The sequence below is a fragment of the Budorcas taxicolor genome, chromosome 2, assembly GCF_023091745.1.
Source record: "Budorcas taxicolor isolate Tak-1 chromosome 2, Takin1.1, whole genome shotgun sequence".
Classification (NCBI taxonomy): domain Eukaryota; kingdom Metazoa; phylum Chordata; class Mammalia; order Artiodactyla; family Bovidae; genus Budorcas; species Budorcas taxicolor.
This window is the reverse complement of record NC_068911.1, coordinates 106,286,198-106,304,929: the sequence shown is the minus strand read 5'-3', so window position 1 is coordinate 106,304,929 and position 18,732 is coordinate 106,286,198. Positions and strand designations below refer to the sequence as shown.

Here is an 18,732-nt window from a genome sequence, read left to right as displayed (position 1 = left end):
ACTGAGTGCTCACTATGTGCCAGTCACTATTCAAGACCTCATAAGATAAGCTCATTCAAGTCACATAATAACTCAAAGGAAAGGATAATTATTCTCTTTTTTGAGCTGAAGAAATTGAGGGATAGAGAGGTAAAGTTACTTTCTTAAATGAAATACCTGGTAGGTATTGATGTGAAAATAAAACACAGGCAGTCCAACTCTAATTTTGCACGCTCTTTGCCACTATAATATATAGTAGACTGCATAAATTACAGTGCATCCAAGCACTGAAATACACAGCAACATTTAAAAAGAATATCAAAGCTTTTCTAGTAGCTGATATTCAAAGATCTCCAATATAAAGTAGGTGAAGACAGCAAACTGCAGAACAATGTTTACAGCATAATACATGTAAATAAAATGAAATAGTATTATACATATATAACCATATGTGTTTTTCATGCATAGAGTACCTACAGAAAAATACATAAGAAATTGCCAACACTGGTTACCTGGGAAGGGAAATGGTTAACTGGAAGACACAAGCAAAATGGCCACTTATCATTTTTGTACAATGTACACATCCATCTGGTCAATACAAATAAATAATTTTAAAAATGAAAGGTAAAAAAGAAAGAAAGAAAAACTTCCATTATCTACTCCTTTTTTTCATTCTATATATGGGTCATTCACCCAAGATTTTACTTCAAATTATTCCATAGCTACCACAAGTTTATAAGACCCTAGGAAAAAAAATTTAATAGAGCTTAATGTTCATGGTAAATAGGATTAAAACTTATAGAAAATAGTTTTTCGTACCTGACATGTGCGTTACAGTATCTTTTGGCATACTCAGTCCATGTTCCAAATTTTTGTGGAAAGAGAGCTTCAATCTGCATGAAAAGCTGTAACAATATAGGTATTCTCAATATGCTGTAATATTTTCAAGTTAACTGCTGTTACTATAAGTCCAGTTAATGAAACAGTAAAAACAAAAATGCACCTCTTTTTCCTCAAGGCGCTTCCTTCCCCTCTACCTACCCATCCCTCCCATCCTATTTTTCAGGACTAACTCCTATCCCTTTCTTCAATATATATTTATATATTTTGTATGCCTATATATGCATATTTATATATTCTCTTTTATTTACATGATCATATAACATACACAAGTAGAATTTTTCCCCCAAGCCTATTTTAGACATCATTAAAGTACATATACATCCATCAACCATCTATCCATCCATCTATCCATCTCCCATCTGCATTTCTAATAGATGGGTTTATACAGTACATTTTTAGAAATTATGACATGTTTTTAAAATTTTGATAGATGTTACCATGCTGCATTGTAAAAGGATGGTACCAATTTATACTCCCATCAATAGAATCATAAAATCTTTTAATTTTTATAACTTTAATAGGCTATATACAGGATTTCACTGTTAATAAAAAACTACAGTTTTATTGAGATATAAATTCATATACCACTTTTACTGTTCATTTTTAAATTGTATATTTCAGTGGCTTTTAGTATATTCAAAATGTGCCTTGATCACCACTATCTAATTCTGGAACATTTTTATCACTCCGAAAATAAAATCTATACCCATTACTAGTCATTTTTTATTCCCACTCTCTCCCAAACTTGGCAACCACTAATATATTTCCATCTCCTAGAATTTGCCTAATTTGGACATTTCATATAAATAGAATCCTAAAGTATGTAGTCTTTGTGTCTGGCTTTCCCTTAGCATAATGTCTTCAAGGTTCACGCATTTTGTAGAGTATATTAGTACTTCATTCCTTATTACAGCTGTATTTTGTTTATCCATTCAGCAGTTACAGACACTAGCTTTTCCCCACTTTTTGGATATCATCATGATCAGCTATATATTCACTTCTCTTGGGTATATACCTAGTAATGGCATTGCTAGGTACTATAGTAATTTGATTTTCAATTTATTAAGGAACTGAGAAATGTTTTCCAAAGTGGCTTTGTTGCTTTGAAAAGTGTGAAAGTGTTAGTCTCTCAGTTGTGTTCGACTCTTTGTGACCCCAGGGACTGTAGCCCACTAGGCTCATCTGTCCATGGAATTCTCCAGGCAAGAATACTGGAATGGGTAGCCATTCCCTTCTCCAGGGGATCTTCCTGATACAGGTATTGGACCCGGGTCTCTTGCATTGCAGGCAGGCTAAGCCATCTTATCATCTAAGCCTCCAGGAAAGCCTTTATATCCTTTTTATATGACAACATACTCCTAAGTAACAAATCGTCCAAAGGAGAAGAAACAAGGGAAATAAATTAGACAAGACTTTGGGATAAATGAAATTGAGACAACAACATACCAAAATTCAGATCCAGTGAAAGCAGTGCTTAGAGTAAAATTATATCTGTATATGTTTATTATTAAAAAAGAAGAAAGTTCTCAAATTAATTATCTAACTTTTAACATTAAGACACTGGAAAAGAAGAGAAAACTATACCCAAAACAAACAGGAGGTATAATATAATTAAGACTAGAATGGAAATAAAATAGAGAATGGACAATACAGAAATAAATCAACGAAACAAAAAGTTGGTTCTTAAAGAAATCAACAAAATTGACAAAATTTTAGCTATGACTGAGAAAAACAAGATGACTCAAATTACTAAAATTAAGAATGAAAGAGGGGACACTATTCTTAGCCTCACAGAAATAACGAAATATTATAAGAGCATTCTATGCACAAATGTATGCCAATATATTAGATAATTTAGATGAAATGGACAAATTCCTAAAAAGATGCAATACCAAAACTGATTCTAAACTAAATAATCAATCTGAATAGACATTTACTCAGTGAAGAGAATGAGCTGTTAACCTAAATCCATCCACAAGAAAAACTTTAGACCCAAATAGCTTAACCATCAAATTCACCAAATATTTTAAAAATCCCAATGTTTTGCAAAATCTTTCAAAATATAGTAGAGAAGAGAACATTTTCCATGTCATTCTTTGACACCAGTAATACTTTAATAACAAAACTGGACCAAGATACAGTTAAAAAAAACACTACAAATCAATATCTCTTATGAATAGAGACACAATGATTGTCAACAAAATATTAACAGACTGAACCCAGCAGTATATGAAAGGATTATATATTATGACCAATGAGTTTTATCTTAGAATGTAAGGTTGGCTTAATATGTGAAAGTCAATTATTACACTATAACCTATTGATAAAGGACAAAAACATATGAGTACCTCAATAATGAAGAAAAAGCATTTGACAAAGCTCAACATCCTTTCATGATTAAACACTCAATAAACAAGAGGTAGAAAGGAACTTACTCAACCTGATAAAGGAAATCATCAAAAACCCACCATTAACAGGGTTTAGAAAAGACAGAGGAACCAGAAATCAAACTGCTAACATTCTTGAACTCATAGGGAAAGGAATGCAGTTCCAGAAAAACATCTACTTCTGCTTCAAAGAATCTGTCTGCAATGCAGGGACTCAGATTCTACTCACGGTCCAGGAAGTTCCTCTGGAGAAGCGAATGGCAACCCACTCTAATATTCTTTCCTGGATGGAGAATTCAATGGAAGAGGAACCTGGCAGGCTACATTCCATGGGGTCACAAAAGAGTCAGATACTACTGAGCGACTATCACTCTGCTTCACTGACTAAGCTAAAGGCTTTGACTGTGTGGATCACAGCAAAATTCTTAAAAAGATGGAAATACCAGACCACATTACCTGACTCCTGAGAAAACTGTATGCAGGTCAAGAAGCAACAAAACTGGACATGGAACAAAGATGGTTCCAAACTGGGAAAGGAGTACATTAAGGCTGTATATTGTCACCCTGCTTATTTAACTTATATGAAGAGTACATCATACAAAAAGCCAGGCTGGATGAATAACAAGCTAGAATCAAGCTTGCCCGGAGAAATATCAACAACCTCAGATATGCAGATTATACCATTCTAATGGCAGAAAGTGAAGAAAAACCAAAGAGCATCTTGATGAGGGTGAAAGAGAGTGAAAAAGCTGGCTTGAGACTCAACATTCCAAAAGCTAAGATCATGGCATCCACTTCCATCACTTCATAGCAAATAGAAGCAGAAAAAGTGGAAGCAGTGATAGATTTTCTATTTGGGGTCTCCAAAATCACTGTAGACGGTGACTGCAGCCATAAAATTAAAAGATACCTGCTCCTTGGAAGAAAAGCTGTGACAAACCTAGACAGCATATTAAAAAGCAGAGACATCACTTTGCTGACAAAGGTCCATATAGTCAAAGCTATAGTTTTACCATTAGTTATGTATGGATTTAAGAGTTGGACCATAAAGAAGGCTGAGAACTGAAGAATTGACGGTTTTGAATTGTGCTGTTAGAGAAGACTCTTGAGAGTTCCTTGGACAGCAAGGAGATGAAATCAGTCAATCCTAAAGGAAATCAACCCTAAATATTTACTGGAAGGACTGATGTTCAAGCTGAAGCTTCAATACTTTGCTCACTTGATGCAAAGACCTGACTCATTGGAAAAGGCCTTCATGTTGGGAAAGTTCAATTCAGTTCAGTTGCTCAGTCGTGTCCGACTCTTTGAGACCCCATGGACTGCACCACGCCAGGCCTCCCTGTCCATCATCAACTCCCAGAGTTTACCCAAACTCATGTCCATTGAGTCAGTGATGCCATCCAACCATCTCATCCTCTGTCATCCCCTTCTCCTCCCACCTTCAATCTTTGGTCTTTTCCAACGAGTCAGTTCTAATCAGGTGGCCAAAGTACTGGAGTTTTAGCTTCAACATCAGTCCTTTCAATGGATATTCAGGACTGATTTCCTTTAGCATGGACTGGTTGGATCTCCTTGCAGTCTAAGGGACTCTCAAGAGTCTTCTCCAACATCACAGTTCAAAAGCATCAATTTTTCGGTACTCAGCTTTCTTTATAGTCCAACGCTCACATCCATACATGACTACTGGAAAAACCATAGCTTTGACTAGACGGACCTTTGTTGGCAAAGTAATGTCTCTGCTTTTTAATACGCCAAGTTGGTCATAACTTTCCTTCCACGGAGTAAGTGTTTTCCTTCCACGGAGTAAGCGTTTTCCTTCCATGGAGTAAGGATCTTTTAATTGCACCATCTGCAGTGATTTTGGAGCCCGAAAAAATAAAGTCTGTCATTGTTTCCACTGTTTCCCCAACTATTTCCCATGAAGTGATGGGACCAGATGCCATGATCTTAGTTTTCTGAATGTTGAGCGTTAAGCCAACTTTTTCACTCTCCTCTTTCACTTTTATCAAGAGGCTCTTTAGCTCCTCTTGGCTTTCTGCCATAAGGGTGGTGTCATCTGCATATCTGAGGTTATTGATATTTCTCCCGGCAATCTTGATTCCAGCTTGTGCTTCTTCCAGCCCAGCGTTTCTCATGATGTACTCTGCATATAAGTTAAGTAAGCAGGGTGACAACACACAACCTTTTCCTATTTTGAACCAATCTGTTGTTCCATGTCCAGTTCTAACTGTTGCTTCCTGACCTGAATACAGATTTCTCAAGAGGCAGGTCAGATGGTCTAGTATTTCCATCTCTTTCAGAATTCTCCACAGTTTACTGTGATCCACACAGTCAAAGGCTTTGGCATAGTCAATAAAGTCAATTCCAATCCCAAAGAAAGGCAATGCCAAAGAATGCTCAATATCGCACAACTGCCCTCATCTCACACACTAGTAAAGTAATGCTCAAAATCCTCCAAGCCAGGCTTCAACAGTACGTGAACCGTGAACTTCCAGATGTTCAAGCTGGTTGTAGAAAAGGCAGAGGAACCAGAGATCAAATTGCCAACATCCACTGGATCACTGAAAAAGCAAGAGAGTTCCAGAAAAACATCTTTATGCTTTGAGTATGCCAAAGCCTTTGACTGTGTGGATGACAATAAACTGTGGAAAGTTCTGAAAGAGATGTTGGGAAAGATTGAAGGCAAAAGCAGAAGCAGGTGGCAGAGGATGAGATGGTTAAATAGCATCACTGACTCAATGGATATGAATCGGAGCAAACTCTGGGAGATAGTGAAGGACAGGGAAGCCTGGCATGCTGTAGTCCCTGGGTTCACAAAGAGTCAGATGTGACTTAGTGACCGAAGAACAAAACAAGGGTAATAACTTAAAGGTGAAAGACTGAATGCTTTCTTGTAAGATTAGGAACAAAATAAAGATGCCCACACTTGCCATTTCCATTCCAAACTGTACTGGAAATTCTAGCCAGGACAATTAGGCAATTTAAATACAATCTTGCATACAGAAAATCCTAAGCAGTCCACTGAAAACTATTAGAAGTAATGAATGAGTTCACCAAGGTTGCAGTATACATGATCAATATGCTATCAACTATATTTCTACAAATGAAATTAATAAAACAATTCTACTGACAACAGCATCAACAAGGATAAAATACTTAACAAAAGATGCAGAGGACTTATCCTATTACAACTACAAAGCACTGTTGGAAAATTAAAACCTAAATAAATTGAAAGATATCCCAAATTCATGGATTAGAAGACTTAATATTGTTAACATGGCAATACATTCCAAATTGATCTACAGGTCCTACACAATAACTATGAAAATCTAAGCTGGATTCTCTACAAAAGTTGCCAGATTATTAAAAATAATTCTTAGGAAAATTCAAGGGACTTAGAATATTCAAAATCATCTTGAAAAATAAAAACAGAGTGGCAAGACTCACACTAGTTTCAGAACTCCTAATTTAGAATTTACAATCTTATACTTTTTTGGTGAAGGGTCCCAAACATTCTCAATTTGTATAATCATCATAATCTACAAAACCAGGATTTACCCTTGCTTGGAATAGCACCTATCCTGGGTGAGGCATGAAGGTACTGGCATGTGATTACATGGGACACAAGGACCACTACTGTACTGTCAGTGTTCTCTTTCTTATGGTAAGTAATCAATAAGTGATTAGTCATTTTACTATCATCATGCACAATACACATATCTTTTATATACTCCCATTCTGAAATGATACATTTTGTGTATTTTTATAAAGATATAATGAACCCCACAATCAGGGACATAATTTTGGAACAGAAGGAAATTACCTGGGGTCCACTCTTCCACTTCTAGTATGTACAGCAAAAATATAAAAGGTAAAATTAAGAATTTTTCCATCATTATCTATGTACTTTTATGTGTCTTTCAGAAGACTACCAGAGCAGAGAACAAACGCAGAGCCATGGTAATACTAGGAGAGATGTGACACCAGAGCTCTCTCTCAGAGTTGGCTTATTACAAATGTATACTAAATGTAAAAATCTTATAATAAAGGTAAAACCCATATATAAATATACCTATAAGCATGGATAGGGTTCACACATACATAGATAAAAACAGTCATGGTAACAGATACATTTAGCCATGAATAGATGCCTAGAATTTTCCAATGTGCTCTTATGGCATTTGAAGCATCTAATTTAAAAATTATAAAAACAGTGATTGATTCCATTTTTTTTAAGCCCAAAATATAAGGAATTTAATACCTCTTCGGGTCTTCCCAATGCTGGAGTTCCTGTAAGCAGAATGGCTCGTTTGGCTTTCTGTACTATTGGCAATAAAATCCGGCTGCGAGTTGCACTTCTGGACTTCATGTAGTGCGATTCATCTACAATAACTACTTTGAAGTTCTGATTATTCAGTGCATCTATCAGAGTCTCCGCATCTGTGGTTAAGAGGCCATAACCCAGAACTGTCACTTTGCTGGTTGATATTCTCCTAGAAAACATAATTCATGTACTTAAAAAATATCTTGGTAACCAGTGCATCATAGAAAATACATTTCTTAGGGAAGAAATACACAGGAGAAAGAAGAGGAAAAATCAGAAGAGATGATACAATGCTGAAACCCAATGTCTCCTAATTTACCATCTTTAAATGTGATAAATCAGAATTAGAATTTAAAATGTGGTTAAGAAAACTAAATTTTTAGTTAAATGGTCTTTGGAATATGTTGACATCCAGGTCGCCACATTTTACTAGGATAATAAGAAAATTACTTCTGGGAATATCTGCTTCAATGCATCTTGAATTCTTGCATATAAAGTAGGTAACTCAAAGATTAGTTGACTATTCAGTGAAGACTTCCTACCAACGGGATAGCAGTGTTTTTCATCTCAGGTGCTACTGTGATTTTGAGCAAGATGATACTTAATGTTACAGGTCTGTCCAGAGCACTGCAGGGCATTTCCCATTCTGAACCCTCTCATTAAAGGTCAGTAGAGTCCCTATCACTGTGACAACAAAAATGAGGCCCTGGCCCTGGGGAGATATAATTCATATATTTATAAAATTCTTTACCATACTGTAATGAAATTATTCATTTATATATTTATTTCCCTTATTCTATCATTAAGATGGGTGAGGACAGGGAATGTGTCTTATTCTCATTTGTATGTACAGTGCTGTGCTTCCCATGAGTCTGTAAAATGAGATAATTGGGAAAATAAATTCATTAACAATAAAATGTATCACTTTTGCATTTTCTATATGACCAGTGAAAAACACAGGACAGTGTCAAGTCTTTTGCAGTTGTCAACTCTCTAACAGAAAATTCAGATTTCCTAAAGAGCCTAACATGAGTACTAATATTAGTTCAGTTCAGTTCAGTTCAGTTGCTCAGTTGTGTCCAACTCTGCGACCCCATGAATCGCAGCAGGCCAGGCCTCCCTGTCCATCACTAACTCCCGGAGTTCACTCAGACTCACGTCCATCGAGTCCATGATGCCATCCAGCCATCTCATCCTCTGTCATCCCCTTCTCCTCCTGCCCCCAATCCCTCCCAGCATCACAGTCTTTTCCAATGAGTCAACTCTTCGCATGAGGTGGCCAAAGTACTGGAGTTTCAGCTTTAGCATCATTCCTTCCAAAGAAATCCCAGGACTGATTCCTTAGGATGGACTGGTTGGATCTCCTTGCAGTCCAAGGGACTCTCAAGAGTCTTCTTCAACACCACAATTCAAAAGCATCAATTCTTCAGCACTCAGCTTTCTTCACAGTCCAACTCTCACATCCATACATGACCACTGGAAAAACCATAGCCTTGACTAGACAGACCTTTGTTGGCAAAGTAATGTCTCTGCTTTTCAATATGCTATCTAGGTTGGTCATAACTTTTCTTCCAAGGAGTACTAGAGTACTATATGACAATTTTTTGCACTTTTTTTTTCTGAAGGACAACTGCATTTATACCTTGGATGAATTCACTCAATATATGGACTTATGAATTTGCTCCTGTAGTCAAATACAGGAAAAAGCTGCATGAGGAAATTTTAGGGTTAATATTACTAACTTAGATACACTAAGATTAATACATAAAAGACAAGGGCTTCAAACGTCACTGCAGCTGCTGTCCTGCCATGTCTAGACTAGTAGACAGTCCAGGCATAACTGGTATATGAAAAAAGAAAGTACACGTATTTGCAGTAAATCCATGTTGCCACTTATTGCTATACACCTAAAGCTATTCAAGTACCTGTAAGACATTGGGTAAGTTTTTCTGCCCTTGGCTATCATCCTGCAGAAAAGTTACATGCTAGGGTTGAAGCACTATCTAACATACCCCAAATGTTATTCATTTAAAAATATTAGCCACTGTTTTAATTGCAAGAGTATAGTTCCAAAATTGTAATAAAAATTAGAAGACTTAAATGCTATAAATATGATAGAGGAATATTTTAAGACGACTTCAATGCAAACTTTTAAATAAAGTATAGCTTACAGAAAATGATTATAGAGGCTATAATAAATTCTACATTCTCTAAACTATTAAGTCTTAAATTTCATGCAGCTTTATTAAAAAAGAGGAAATTTTTCATAATTATTATGTGTATTTTATTTTGACTATACAAATATAGTGTCTAAATTTTCTGGGGCCCAAGAAGACATATTTTACTGAATTATAATTCCAAGGCTGAAAGAGAAAAAGGTGGCTATCTATTATGTCTGGTTCCTCTTTCCACATTCACAAAGGCCAATTTTATTTCTACAAATACATTTTATGTTAACAATCTTAGAGAATAAAATATAGAAAATAATGCCACACACAAAAGAATCTAACAACGTATTACATATTTATTCCTAGTAGAAACATAACTTTTTATTTGTAACTCAGAAATGGTAATTTTGAACTTCTAGGAACATGACAATTATATAATTCACCTAGAAACTCAAAGTAATAAATTATTAATATTCAAATTGATTGGTTTATTCCAATGGCTGGAAAACAAAATGAGAAAAAGACAGTAACTATACTATGATTTTAGAATAAGGACTTGAAACAATCACAAAACAAATATTTTCAATACAGAAAATATTAAAACTATAAATTGAAATAAAAAAAAGTAAAACTGCCTAAAATTCATTTTGAGTTACACATAAAACTTGCATGTAAATTAACAACTTAAGAAGACTTAAAAGGCAAAACCTGACATAGTTGCTGATAATAAAGCCTCACAAACTTCAAGTTAATTACTGAAAAGTTTGAAAATTTATTTTTCAACTTCAAAATAGTCAATTTAAAGTAAATTTAAGGTATATACAAAGTAGGTATATTCATATGTTTTTAAGACATGTATATTTTACATTTTAAAAATGTACCATAAAGGAACATATAACATTAAATATATAATTGGATTTTAGATAGGTAATTCATATTTTAAAATGGAAAATAAAATTCTTTACATTACTTTCTTACGGGGACACAATGGAAATAGTGACAGACTTTATTTTCTTGGGCTCCAAAATTACTGCAAATGGTCACTGCAGCCATGAAATTAAAAGACGCTCGCCCCTTGGAAGAAAAACTATGACCAACTTAGACAGCATATTAAAAAGTAGAGACATTACTTTGCCAACAAAGGTCTGTCTAGTCAAAACTATGGTTTTTCCAGTAGTCATGTATGGATGTGAGAGTTGGACCACAAAGAAGGCTGAGCACTGAAGCATTGATCTTTTCGAATTGTGGTGCTGGAGAAGACTCTTGAGAGTCCCTTGGACTGCAAGGAGATACAACCAGTCCATCCTGAAGGAGATCAGTCCTGAATATTCATTGGAAGGACTGATGTTGAAGCTGAAGCTCCAGTATTTTTGCCACCTGATGCAAAGAGCCAACTCATTAGAAAAGACCCTGATGCGGGGAAAGATTGAAGGCAGGAGGAGAAGGGGATGACAGAGGATGAGATGGTTGGATGGCATCTGATTCAACGGACATGAGTCTGAGCAAGCTCCGGGAGATGGTGAAGGACAGGGAAGTCTGGTGTGCTGCAGTCCATGGGGTCACAAAGAGTTGGATATGACTGAGCAACTGAACAACAACAACATTACTTTCTTAATTCTAAATTCTGTGATGTTTCATTCCAAACACTGCTATACATTAATTATACACAGGAGGGCTTTTTTTCTTAAAGATTAAAAAAGTTGTTTTTACCCAACATCAGTTTTATTCTGGATAACATTGATTTCTTCAGGACTCAGCTCCGGGATCCACTTCTCTATTTCTTCAGTCCAAGGATACCTCAGAGATGAAGGGACCACTACTAAAAGAGGCCATTCCTCCTTATAGAAGTAAGCGATGCCAATTGCCTGAACTGTCTTTCCTAAACCCATCTAAATTAGAAACAAATAAATAATGTATATGATTACACAAATTTATTAAGCAAATTTATTAAAAGTTTTCCAAGAGCAGTTATATATACTAGGTACCATTTCAAACTTTTAAGGCATAACATTCAAGTACAGAGTCAAAAGTTCTCAAAGTTGAAACAAGATCCAGATGAAGATAAATTTTTTCTATCTTGTATTTTAACAACAAATTGAGGATAAGTTAGGCAGGACATGGGAACAGGTTAAGGCAACTTAGGAATGGACCCACATGCATACACACATACACAAAGCACAACCTACACATTTTATTAAAGAATTAAATAATTTAACATCTTAATATTCTATACCGCCTTCCAAGAAATAGCGCAAAACCCAACCTTTAGCTCTACATGGTCGAATTTAAGATTTACCTAATAGTAAATTCTAGCTCTAAGAGAAAAGAACAAGCTTTTACAAAATTTACTTTTGTAAATCTGAACCAAAGAATGATTATGTACCATTAGATATGTTTCCTAGTCCTTGAAGCCTTCCAATCCTCACAGCTGAAACCCACTTAAATTAGGTTCTGGGACCAATTTAGTTCCAAGGCAGTAGAGATTTAAGATTTGAGAGATTCTTTAAATCTCTTAACAATTTAAGAGATTTAAGAATCATCACCGGGCTTGGGATCATTAGTGTTGCTTCTTTTCTGCAACAACTCTGATCACTGGCACAGTTCCAGGAACTGAATCATGGCCTTATTTTGTGTGTGTGGACCACACCACAAATCTGTGCCATAGTTGTGAGTTCCTGGTTTTGCTTTCTTTCAAGGTTTCATAACTCATTTTCTTTATCTGTTTCTCTAGAAATAGGGCTCCCTTGTCTTCTGTAATATCTTAGGGAATAGGATTCTTTCTTTGGGACTCAGATTCTACCACCAGGTCATTACATTTCGCTTGCTGCTAAATTTACATAGTATCAATGAGCTGCCTACCTGGACTTTGGTGCAGTGTGACTAACAGTGTTCTGTGTTGGCCTGCCAGGCATCAACTGATTAAACAGTGTTTAAAATTTCCTAATACCGTCTGCTCCTGAGGTCAAGGATGTAGGTCTTCCCGGATACTATAAAATTTAGAGGAAAATAGGCAGGACATTCTGAGATAAACAGGAGCAATATTTTTTTTTCAATCTATCTCCTGGAGTAATGGAAACAAAGGCAAAAATAAACAAACAAGACCTAACTAAACTTAAATTTTTGCACAGCAAAGGAAACCATAAACAAGAAGAAAAGACAATCTACAGAATGGGAGAAAACAGCTGCAAACAATATGACTGACAAGGGACTCATTTCCAACATACACAAAAACAACTCATAAGTTTCAGTATCAAAAAGACAAAAAATCCAGTCAAAAAGTGAATAGAAGATCTAAACAGACATGTCTCCAAGGAAGATATACAGATGGCCAAAAGACATGAAAAGATGTTCAACATCACTAATATTAGAAAAATGCAAATCAAAACTGCAATGAGGTATCTCCTCACACTACTCAGAATGGCCATCATGAAAAAGTCTAAATTAATAAATGCCGGAGAGGGAGTGGAGGAAAAAGGAACCCTTCTACACTCTTGGTAGGAAAACAAATTGGTGTAGCCACTATGGAAAAGAGTATGGAGGTTTCTTACAAAGCTAAAAACAGAGTAACCATATAACCCAGTAATACCACTCCTGGGCATATATCTGGAGAAAACTGCTTTGAAAATATACACACCCCAGTGTTTACAGCAGCACTAAACCCAATTAAAAATCAAATCAGTCTCCTTTCCTTGGAGAGCAAAGAAAAGTCATGTCTTAATATATATCAGTAAACAGGCATTGTGATTTAAATGAAAAGTTTTCCTTGAGTTTTGTAGCTTGAGCGAGAAATTTCAGAATCTGATTAACTTGGAATCACTGAAAAGAACACATTTCTGAATCTGCATAACTGATCTATCTGAATTATCTGAAGATAATACCCTATCCTGGTTGGACAATTCACCTAAAAAAATGAGATTCCAGTCTGTTTTTATCTAGTTATCTTTCATGGAAACAACCCTAAATTCATCATCTCTTTGTTAAAGATCATGTAGTTAAATGAATAATGGTGATTTCTAGAAACTAGAAAGATTTACCTATATAAAGTAAAGCAAGCAAAGCAATCAGTTGTTAATATTATTAAGTATTTATTTTTTAGGTACTTGCTGTTGGTTGTTCCTTTTTTGGGAACCATCAGTACAAGATAGTTTAACAGGACAAATTCAAACAAAACATGATTCCAAATTAAAAAATAAAAGTATATTAATGTAGTCTCATGTTCCCATTAAGGAAAGAAATGATCCATAGCAGAGAATAGCCGTGTTTTAGATAAAATTTATCAAAAGGAAAATAACTATGAAACTATTTTTATCAGAGAAATAAACTTTCAAATTATGTACTTAGGTTTCAATATTTTGCAAATAAGTTTAAATGGCTTAACATTCAGTTATAAAAGCAATAACACACTTCAAGTAATTTAAGCATAAAGAAGTAACCCCATTCAAAAGGTGGTTCAAAGCTCTTGGCTTTAACTACCATAGAATTTGTTAAAGTAGAATAATATAGCGTTTCAGAACAATTAAGCCTAAATCACCCATTTGGAACAAAATTCTTGACTCAATACAGTTGTTTAGATAACTGCATAGGAAGAATTATATGAAGAATATACTAACTTCAAGAGAATATTTTATCAATATTTTCAAAATAATCAATCACTGTTATACTGGGGAGAACAATTTTACATTTTCTAAATGTCTTTCTCCATAAAATTATTAAGATTAACTAAATAACAATGGTCCTAACATCCTAATGTCTGTTTCTTTTTTTTTTCATTATGATAGCTTTTAGATAGCAATTGTATACAGAAGATGCCTGGTGATTGAAAAATTTTTGAAACACAAAATTTTGCTGATTTTTACAAGTTATAAGCAGCTTGTAGCTTTTAGGGTTGAGATGTGGATTGTTTTTAGAATAGGTGGTCTATATGTTCTAGAAGATACCCCTTTGGAGGACCCTTTTAAGTGTCTAGATTTAAAATTTTAATGAAGAACTGAATTAAAGAAATCCACATAGAAAAATGTGAGACTGAAATCCTGTGTTGTATTATTTATTAATGCTAAGGAAGTGTATGTTTTAGCAGATTTAAATATTCTTAATTTTCTTTCCTACATAGAGGTTTAGATGATATATCTGAAAATTATTGTTTATTCTTAGACAAGTGAGAGTGACTGTGTGTGTGTGTGTATTTATTCATGGGCTGTCTCACCGGGGACTGGGAGCAGGAAACAGACCACAGGAATATGGACATGGAGGCCTGATCTTTACTCAGGAATGAAGAGGCTACACTTTGGTAACTGTGCTGTCACACTTTCCTCATGGTCAGGCTCTTCCTCATGAATGGAAGCAAGATTTTCCCTGAAGGAATACACTAGGATCACGTGAGGCCGGAAAGGAAGTGGGCCTCAGAGAGCAGCTTGTTGTTTTTTAGTCGCTAGGTTGTATCCGACTCTTTGTGGCCCCATGGACTGTAGCACAGTGGGTACCTCTGTCCTCCACTATCTCCTGGAGTTTGCTCAAATTCTTGTCCATACAGTCAGTGATGCTACCTAACCATCTCATCGTCTGCCACCCCCTTCTTTTGCCTTCAGTCTTTCCCAGCATCAAAGTCTTTTCCAATGAGTCAGCTTTTCCCATCAGGTCAGTAGGACAGGGCGAAAAAACTTCTCTCTCTAAAGACAAGAGAGTGAGTTGAGGATGAACCATGTAAGTTGAACTTGAACTCAAAGTTGGCTTTACTCGAAAGCACAGCTCACTGAGGCCCACAAGGGGGATAGCAAAAAGTGATGCCGTGAGAAGGCTCTGCAGTGGATAGAATGGCTGGATCTGAGCAAACGTGCTTTCCAGGTCTACAAGTGAAAGTCACTCAGTCGTGTCCGACATTTTGCAGCCCCACAGACTATACAGTCCATGAAATTCTCCAGGCCAGAATACTGGAATGGTAGCCTTTCCCTTTCCCAGGGAATCTTCCCAATCCAGGTGTTGAACCCGGGTCTCCCACATTGCAGGTGGATACTTTACCAGCTGAGCCACAAGGTAAGTCCAAGAATACTGGAATGGTGGCCTAGCCCTTCTCCAGGGGATCTTCCTAACCCAGGAATTGAACCAGGGTCTCCTGCATTGCAAGCAGATTGTTTACCAACTGAGCTATCAGGGAATACCCTTAAATGTACTTTAAGGACACCATTTCTGGTGTTAATAGTTAATTGCTACAGCCTTAAAACTGAAGATTTATTCTAATCAAGTCTCTGCTGCTGTTGCTGCTAAGTCGCTTCAGTCGTGTCTGACTCTGTGCGACCCCATAGATGGCAGCCCACCAGGCTCCCCTGTCCCTGGGATTCTCCAGGAAAGAACACTGGAGTGGGTTGCCATTTCCTTCTCCAAGGCATGAAAGTGAAAAGTGAAAGTGAAGTCGCTCAGTCGTGTCCGAATCCTAGCAACCCCATGGACTGCAGCCTACCAGGCTCCTCCGTCCATGGGATTTTCCAGGCAAGAGTACTGGAGTGGGTTGCCAAATCAAGTCACTAGGAAAGTTTTATTAGAAGTCACAACTTTAGAAATGGGATAAAGTATCTATCAACAGATAAATCTGAGTGATGGGGATAAGGTTGTTCTTCGTACTATTCACATCCCTGTAAAGTTGAAATAATTTTCAAATAAAAGCTAGAAAAAAAGTTAATGCTCTACAACCTATTATCAATTGTTCTGGTTGGAAGAACAAGAGCACTTTCTTATTTTTTCAATTTTTTTACTTGAAATATAATTGCTTTACAATGTTGTGTTAGATTCTGCTGTATAATGAAGTGAATCAACTATATATATATATACACACACACATATATTTTCTCCCTCCGAAAGTCCCTTCCCATCCCACGTTCTTCCCACCCCATCTAGGTCACCTCAGAGCACCAAGCTGAGCTCGCTGTGCCATACAGCAGCTTCCCACTAGCTATCTGTATCACGCGTGGCAGTGTCTTTATGTCAACGGTACTCTCTGACTTTGTCCCGCTCTCTACCTGCCCCACCCGCCATGTGCACATTTCCATTCTCTATGTCCGTGGCACTATTTCTAGAGGGCTGTCCTATATTTTAAAAGAAGTGGTCAATAAGAAATGATACTAACCTATTCTCAGTTCAGTTCAGTCACTCAGTCATGTCCAATTCTTTGCGACCCCATGAATTGCAGCACGCCAGGCCTCCCTGTCCAGCACCAACTCCCGGAGTTCACTCAAACTCACGTCCGTTGAGTCGGTGATGCCATCCAGCCATCTCATCCTCTGTCGTCCCCTTCTCCTCCTGCCCTCAATCCTTCCCAGCATCACAGTCTTTTCCAATGAGTCAAATCTTTGTATGAGGTGGCCAAAGTACTGGAGTTTCAGCTTTAGCATTGTTCCTTTCAAAGAACACCCAGGACTGATCTTTTTTTTTTTTTTTTTTAATTTTAAAATCTTTAATTCTTACATGTGTTCCCAAACTGATCTTTAGAATGGACTGGTTGGATCTCCTTGCAGAACAAGCGACTCTCAAGAGTCTTCCCCAACACCACAGTTCAAAAGCATCAATTCTTCGGCGCTCAGCTTTCTTCACAGTCCAACTCTCACATCCATACATGACCACTGGGAAAACCATAGCCTTGACTAGATGGACCTTTGTTGGCAAAGCAATGTCTCTGTTTTTCAATATGCTATCCAGGTTGGTCATAATTTTCCTTCCAAGGAGCAAGTGTCTTTTAATTTCATGGCTGCAGTCATGCAGCTATTTGGAACCAGTCTGTTGTTCTATGTCCAGTTCTAACTGTTGCTTCCTGACCTGCACATATGTTTCAGAATTTTCCAGTTTATTGTGATCCTATTCTAGACAGTACGAAAAGAAGAAAAATTTCTAAATTCTCTTCAGATTATTTTAAAAATTCAGCATAACATGGATACTAAAACATTAAAGGCAACATAAAAGATAATCAAAGATCAATTTCACATGTGTGCATTGGTGTAGACATTTGAAGTAGACTAAGAATACAGATTTAGGTCATACCTGAATGGTCTAGTGGTTTTCTCTACTTTCTTCAATTTAAGTCTAAATTTGGCAATAAGGAGTTCATGATCTGAGCCACAGTCAGCTCCCGGTCTTGTTTTTGCTGACTGTATAGTAATGCTCAAAATTTTCCAAGCCAGGCTTCACCAATATGTGAACTGTGAACTTCCAGATGTTCAAGCTGGTTTCAGAAAAGGCAGAGGAACCAGAGATCAAATTGCCAACATCCACTGGATCATCAAAAGAGCAAGAGAGTTCCAGAAAAACATCTATTTCTGCTTTCTTGACTATGCCAAAGTCTTTGACTGTGTGGATGATAATAAACTGTGGAAAATTCTGAAAGAGATGGGAATACCAGACCATCTGACCTGCCTCTTGAGAAACGTATATGCAGGTCAGGAAGCAATAGTTAGAACTGGACATGGAACAATGGACTGGTTCCAAATAGGAAAAGGAGTATGTCAAGGTTGTATATTGTCACCCTGCTTATTTAACTTTTATGCAGAGTACATCATGAGAAACGCTGGGCTGGAAGAAGCACAAGCTGGACTGAAGATTCCTGGGAGAAATTTCAATAAGCTCAGATATGCAGATGACACCACCCTTATGGCAGAAAGTAAAGAGCAACTAAAAGGTCTCTTGGTGAAAGTGAAAGAGGAGAGTGAAAAAGTTGGCTTAAAGCTCAACATTCAGAAAATGAAGATCATGGCATCTAGTCCCATCACTTCATGGGAAATAGATGGGGAAACAGTGAAAACAGTGTCAGACTTTATTCTGGGGGGCTCCAAAATCACTGCAGATAGTGACTGCAGCCATAAAATTAAAAGACGCTTACTCCTTGGAAGAAAAGTTATGACCAACCTAGATAGCATATTCAAAAGCAGAGTCATTACTTTGCAACAAAGGTCCGTTTAGTCAAGGCTATAGTTCTCCCAGTGGTCATGTA

At 36.7% G+C, this 18,732-nt stretch overlaps 1 protein-coding gene across 1 annotated transcript in view; it reads right to left on the bottom strand.

Annotated features, from left to right (window-relative positions):
- The window catches only part of ZRANB3 (zinc finger RANBP2-type containing 3), a 263,334-nt gene that overhangs the window by 120,369 nt on the left and 124,233 nt on the right, over positions 1-18,732 (bottom strand). Inside the window, exons 3-5 of the mRNA XM_052654562.1 lie at positions 11,472-11,650; positions 7,531-7,762; positions 799-884 (exon numbers count right to left, since the gene is read on the bottom strand). Of these exons, the coding sequence (XP_052510522.1) occupies positions 799-884; positions 7,531-7,762; positions 11,472-11,650 (497 nt within the window). The remainder of the gene's footprint in view (positions 1-798; positions 885-7,530; positions 7,763-11,471; positions 11,651-18,732) is intronic.